The sequence below is a fragment of the Salmo salar genome, chromosome ssa08 (assembly GCF_905237065.1).
Source record: "Salmo salar chromosome ssa08, Ssal_v3.1, whole genome shotgun sequence".
Taxonomy (NCBI): domain Eukaryota; kingdom Metazoa; phylum Chordata; class Actinopteri; order Salmoniformes; family Salmonidae; genus Salmo; species Salmo salar.
In genome coordinates, this window is record NC_059449.1 from 13,956,027 (window position 1) to 13,963,176 (window position 7,150).

At 43.3% G+C, this 7,150-nt stretch overlaps 1 protein-coding gene across 1 annotated transcript; it reads right to left on the reverse strand.

Moving 5' to 3' along the window:
* Positions 1–268: 268 nt before the first annotated feature.
* Positions 269–2,224, reverse strand: LOC106610200 (U6 snRNA-associated Sm-like protein LSm6). Its single transcript, XM_014209396.2, has 4 exons — positions 2,133–2,224; positions 1,623–1,724; positions 1,048–1,161; positions 269–469 (listed from the first exon to the last, which is right to left on the reverse strand). Exons 2-4 carry the CDS (start codon positions 1,714–1,716, stop codon positions 435–437), a joined length of 243 nt encoding a protein of 80 aa, XP_014064871.1. The 5' UTR covers positions 1,717–1,724; positions 2,133–2,224; the 3' UTR covers positions 269–434.
* Positions 2,225–7,150: the final 4,926 nt, after the last annotated feature.

Below are 7,150 nucleotides of genomic sequence, written 5' to 3' on the forward strand. Positions count from 1 at the left end.
TGGCTTTAAGCGTCGCCATCATATAGGACTGACTGGAGAATATTATCTAGAAGAATCACTGCTCATGTTCAACCAGCCTCCACAGGTCAGTAAGGAACCAAGGAAGGAAAGTCTATATTCCTTCAATATACTATATAGTACTATATACTGATAGTTCAATATATGTGCATCATTTTACACAACATACAATTATGTTAGGGTCATCAGACAAAAGAAGTGCAAGCTTTTGCTCTAAATTTAGGTGGGGAAAAACACTCTAGGAACAAAATTAAACTTCCAAAAACATTTATTGGATTGTTCTCCTTTTTACAAAAAACTAAAAACACTCTTCAGCTCAGAGACATTAAACAATACGAAAAACAATGTTCTCATAAATCAAATCAACTGGAACAACGTCAGGGATAATAATAAAAAAAAGGGACAAATCCTCTGCATCACATCTTCCTCTTCTGAGTGCTGATGTATAACACTAAGGAAGGAAACAGAAAATAATTAGTACAGACAAGAAAGGTGAAAACTTAAAATGGCATGTAGAAACAAAACCAAACGGTATTATGCGAGATATCGCGCTGACTTCTGTAACAACTAAGAGGGTGAAGCGCGAGGCTAAACTTCTCTGCTGTTGTCAGCACCCATGAAGATACTCAGATTTTTTGCAAGTGCAAGGTCTTGTATCGTGCTCATCTTGCAATATCTACGGTAGATCCTGCTGTCTGTGGCAACGTCATAAATCGGCAAGTCTCAGTTAATTACGAGTCATATCTGCCGTGTTCACGTGCTCGTCGGAACTAGGAAACTGACATTTCCGACATGTTAACTGGTTGAAGTTATACACATGCCGCGTTGAACCAGTTAGCAAGTCGGAAATTTCACCTTCATAGTTCCGACCAGCACATGAAACCAGCAATCATCAAAAATAAGTAATTACTAAAATAAATGGGAAGGAGCAATACACCATTTTCCATAGCTATTCAATATTATGTTGACTTCTACACAAGTGCCACCAAGTAGTTAGAAAAAACAAGCGTCTGGTTCCGGAGCTCTTACCGTTGTTTCCTCTCAGGAAGGCGTCACCATACTTGTTCTTCAGCTGCCCGTTGACATACTCCTCTGTCTGCTCCACTGCGATGTTCATATAGCCATCCAGACAGGCTAGGACACCTATAGAAAGGCACAAACTAATATCAATGGCACAGACAGGCACAGTCTATGGGCAATGCATCTTTAAACATCAGATCAGGCATAGAAGTCAAGTTGTGTGTGTGGAGTAAAGATAGCACCAATAGTACTGTAACACAAACAAAACTTTTACATTTGCTGCTACTCTTATTTACTTTACTCTTATTATCCATCCTGATGCCTAGTCACTTTACCACCTTCATGTACTTATCTACTTCAAATACCTCATACCTCTGCACTTTGATCTGGTACTCCCTGCATATAGTGTTATTCTTGTATTATTTATTTTTTATTCTGCATTGTTGGGAAGGGCTCGTAAACAAGCATTTCACGGAAAAGTCGACACAGCATGTAACATAAAATTCAGTTGTTGGTTAACAGGCAGTCTAGAAATATCACATACTGGCCAACTAGGTGATGACTTATACAAGGTGCAGTGTTACCTCTGTAATCCACTCCAGAGTTGAGCTTGACCACAACTGGTCTGCCAATGATCTGCTTCAGAAAGTCACTGGGGGTCTGCTTTCTGAGACTCATGATTCTGCCTGGAAGGGGGACATAGAGGAACAGTAACTCTTTATCATTTTGTATGATTCAAAATGCATAGGCAACGTTGCATCATATCTGTATCTTACTAACATGGAGAAGATGCTGGCTAGCTGTAACAGGATGCACATTATGAAAAATGCAAACTTGCAATGTAGGAGGCTAACTAGCTTGCTAATGAACAGGTAGCTAGCTAGTTAGCTTATCAGCAAAACACAGAAATGACTGCGCTAGCTAAGGGTAATGTGGCTAACAGGCCTAGCTATTAGTTAACCTGCTGAAAAGCTACATTGAATCAGTCTTCATGGACAAAAATGCGTATGCTAGTAGCATAATATTTCACGGTACTGGAAATAGAATTACGTATCGAATCGTTACTTAGCTATGTTAGCAATCTAGCTACCCACCTGTACTTCACGTTCGTAGCTAGAACAATTCCTGCTGTGTTTCGGCTGTGAGAACAGCAGCCAATCAGCTGCTTTTACTGGGCTCTGGTGTTACGGTATGCAATAAAGGACAAACATCTATCTTCAAAACCGCGTTTTGGATTTCTCACTATTCTTGAATGTATCATATTTAAAATATTTTTGGAAAACTCTCATAAAACAATTATATGAATAGGTGGATATTTTATTATGTGTATGAGTGAGAAAATGTAAAAGCTTTTATTAATTTGCATGCATTAAACAGTCTAATCTGCATATCAGCAATAAATTATTTTGAAATACAGGCTTAAAGTTTTTTTTACTGTCTTTTGAACCACTTCATGGAGACAGCACTATTATGTAGATACATTATATATAGTCTAAATACCTGTATTTGCATTGCATTACGTTGTAGTACTATGCCCCGTGATAATGACCGTCTGACATGCAGGGCATTATGCTTTCATTGCCTCTTATAGCCACTTCATTAAAAATGCATGAGCATATTAGCTGCAACCACTAACCACTATTTGATTTATGCACATCCATTTTATCTCACCATCACCAATAGAATAATGCTCATCATAGGATGGTGTAATACACTCAGAATTGCTCTATTGGAAGTGGAGGATTCCCATTCTGTTGATAATGTTTTCAGATACCTGTGATTTTTTTCCTGTAAAAGGTACATTATCACTCACCAAGATAAAGTATGTCATCTGATAACCCTGAGATGCTGGGGTGTGAGTCGTGACCCAAAAACCACACCGGTTTAGAGGTATATGAGAAATGAGTTCGGGAGAAGAAGAAGAAGGATGGGGGTATATGGTGGGGAAAGGAGGAGCAGGAGAGAGAGCGTTGGGCTCTGTGTGTGTGTGTGTGTGTGTGTGTATATATGTGTGTGTGTGTGTGTGTGTGTGTGTGTGTGTGTGTGTGTGTGTGTGTGTGTGTGTGTGTGTGTGTGTGTGTGTGTGTGTGTGTGTGTTTGTGTGTGTGTATGCATTGGGAGAGAGGCAGAGGAGAGAGCATGGGCTGTGTGTGTGTGTGTGTGTGTGTGTGTGTGTGTGTGTGTGTGTGTGTGTGTGTGTGTGTGTGTGTGTGTGTGTATGCATTGGGAGAGAGGCAGAGGAGAGAGCATGGGCTGTGTGTGTGTGTGTGTGTGTGTGTGTGTGTGTGTGTGTGTGTGTGTGTGTGTGTGTGTGTGTGTGTGTGTGTGGGAGAGAGGCAGAGGAGAGAGCATGGGCTGTGTTTATGTGTGTGTGTGTGTGCGTGTGAGTGTGTGTATTGGGAGAGAGGCAGAGGAGAGAGCATGGGCTGTGTGTATGTGTGTGTGTGTATTGGGAGAGAGGCAGAGGAGAGAGCATGGGCTGTGTGTGTTTGGAGGGAGGGAGGAAGAGAGAAGAATGAAGCAGTGAGAGGAGGAATCATAAAGTACATGTAGCTTGGTCTAGACAGGTTTCTTGTTAGCGGGGCTTGGCTAGCCCTGCGGAGGCTAGAGGTTAATTTGGTATCTGCTGCTGTGTTAAACTAAGGTCAGTGCTACAAGTCCTTAAATCATAAACAAGAGTAGTAAAAAGTCTTGTATACACCTAGGCACAGGTTAATGAATATTCAATTAGCTGTTTTTTTTCTTCCCCCTGTTGCCGTCTTTGGGAATCGGGGGCTAGTGTGTAAATAGGATTTTGCCAGGGAAAAATACATCTGATATCCCTTTGGTAGGCACCAAAGACAATAACGTCCTATGTCTTTGGACAAATTCTACATTCATTATAGAGATGTACAGTAGAGAGCACCTTCAATTTGAATTGAATTTATAGTTATGGATGTTATGTTATGGCTCCCGTGTGGCTCAGTTGGTAGAGCATGGCACTTGCAATGCCAGGGTTGTGGGTTTGATTCCCATGGGGGACCAGTATGTAAATGTATGCATTCATTCCTGTAAGTTGTTTTGGATAAGAGCGTCTGCTAAAACGTAAATGTACTGTTGTCTCCCTCTCATTGTATTGGCACACATTCTTAACTAGAATGGCTTGGAGCCATGAATTCAGCTTGTTAAGTCATACTGAATTGAAATACATGGTCAACGGTCATGTAGAAACACATGGGTTAGGTCTTCTTCTCCATCATCATTGTATCTCGGTGGGGAATTTTCTAATATCACCTCCGGTGTGAACCCAACCTGCCCGTGTACGCCCTCTGCCTTTGTGTGGCAAATCATACCCTTAGAATGACATGTCAGAGAGGTATCATCAGAAAAGCCATCCAAGCTTTATATATATTTTAGCTATGTTTTCATTCCAACTCTGTGCAGAATTCATACAGAAGGGAATGCTACCTGTTGAAATGAAGAAGCCAAGACAGATTCACATTCATTACAGTGACTTGCCGTGACCCAAGCTCCCTCCACATTGTGTATCAGAAGCTTAACCGATCACACTGACCATTACGGGGGGGATATTGAAAGTTGAAAATGGCAACCTCTAATATAATAACTATGTGCTGTGGCCAGATGGGGCTTCTCTTTGCTCTGTCTGACCAGCCTAGTATCTATAACAACAGAGGTCGGCTCAAATGGACAGCCAGCGAGAGCAACAGTCGATTCTCAGACAAATCCCTCCCTCTCAACCTAGAGACCCCTAACCCCAAGAGAAAGGGCTGCGAAATGGAAAGATTATGGTGGTGAGAGATGCTGTTGTTACTTAGGGGTTGGAGGGATGGAGAGAGAGAGGGGAGGTAGGGAGAGGTTGAAGGTGAGAGGAGGTGGGAAGAGGTGGGGGGCGGCCCTCCATCCTTCCATCCCTCTAGTGTCCGCAGGCAGGATGGATGGAGAGCGGGGGAAAGGAGGGGGGTTGGGTGCAGAGCGTCTAGACTGAGTTGACCCTCCAAGGCCAGGTTTTCTCTCCAGGTCAGGCTGGATATGAAGGGGGATAATGGAAAACCTCAAGGGAGTTTTCAACTGAAAAACAGATTGCCTGCTGGCGTGGTCTTGTTCTATCCCAATACTAATCCCTTACTGTATAGAGGTAATCGCTTGGAAGTGATGGGCAACGGTCCCCCTTGATCAGAAAAGGACCATGGAAACCACTGCTGCCACCTTCACTATCTTCCCAGATACCTGGATGTCTTTAGTCTGGTGCTGGGATGGTGTGATGTTATGAAGGCCAGTTCCATTCACTGGTGGTGCTCTTATGATTTCATCCAAGGTTTGCCTGTCTCTCCATACTAGGAGATATAGCAATAACTGTCATCCACCAAGGCTACTGTGGTGGACAGGTCACTGCGTCAGTTCAGATGTAGCACTATTGATATAGAAATACAGTGCCAAGTGTAAACAGGTGGATAAAAGATGAAAGTATTTCTAGAATGCATTTACAAGCCCCTGCCAGATATACAATACTAGATTACCTGCAGAAACACAATGTGCATAATATGCATACTTCAATGCTTTTGTAGTTTATTCCTCCTTATTATTTCCAGTCCAATGACACATCCGACTGACTTCCTCTTAATGAGTCAGCGGTGAGCGTTGACGGTTGACAGCGGTGCGCTGGCCCCCAAGGCCCTCCGGTGAGCCGGGCAAGGTGCGAGGCGGGGGAGGTGGAGTGTAGTCACTCCCTGTAATTTGGGAGGAAATCCACCGAGACATTCTGAGAGAGAGAGAGAGATGAAAGCCCCTTCTCTTTTTCCGCAGCCACCAAGCTCCAACCGCGACAGCCAACCGGCTGCCTGAAAGAGAGGCTAACAGAACACAGCCTGCCTGGTTGGTATCCCCCAGGGGTTAGTGCTTGGACCGGCTCAAATCAGCCTAGCCCTGGAGGCATGTTCTCTCCCTCAGGAACAGTGGGACCACAGACAGCCAGACAGTCAGTCAGTCTTCCCCCACCCTCCACCGCATAGCAGCCCAGGAGCGGGCCAGCCAACACGGGGCTGGATCCCTTGGGATCCCCCTCTTAGTGGGAGAGTGCTTGCTGGAGCTTTACTCCGAGTGTCTGATTCAGTCTGACGCCCTCCCATGTTTCTTATTTTACTCTGGCTATGACGTTGATCTCTCCATTTGTGGCATCTTCTGAAGTGGTGGGTAGTAAATGAAAGCTGGTGCTGTAGTTCTGTACCAAATCAAGTGTTACTACAACACAAAGTCAATCACTGTGATAAAGAAAGCTGGCGCTGCCTTATCATTTAGTAATAATACTATGCTTCCAAGGACAATAATTGACACCAAGGGTTCCCCTATTTTACATTTAAAAAAAATAAGGTAACAATCAAGCAACAATTATGTAATAATCCACAGTATATTTAAGATCTCATATAGAAAACGACAGTATGAGATTTACAGTATCAATCAATCAATCAATCAATCAATCAATCAATCAATCAATCAAATTCATTTATAAAACCCTATTTACATCAGCAGATGTCCCAAAGTACACAGAAACCCAGCCTAAAACCACAAAGAGCAAGCAATGCAGATGTAGAAGCACAGTGGCTAGGAAAAACTCCCTATCATCACATGATCAGGTTGCCCATTTGACTAGAATGTAAGCTACCCGCATGACGCTAGTTGCCAGCCATGCAACCGAAGTGTTGAAAACAGAGAGTGGTTGTGCTTTTGTCAGACCATCGCTAGACAGAGGGATGGTGAATGGATTGATGGTGCTTATACAAGGAGCCACTCCATCGGCAGGCCATAAATATGCATCGTGACATTTGGAACAAAGCCTTCTCGTCCTGCTTTCATTATGAGCCCCTCTGCCTAGCTGCATCCCGTAACATATCGCCATACTGTCACACCTTGTGTTTCATTGCCTATCTCTCTGTTCATCACCCTGGCTGAGTTACCTCGAGATGTTGGCAAGTGATATGAAGATGGTGGAGTCGCCCAATGCTCTGTGAATGAATGGACAATAGGGAGCAGGAATTTCAATATTGATAGAGAACAAATTATTTGGGAGGTTGTACACTGTGTTTTGTTTTCCTCTCGATGTGGTGACGACATGCGA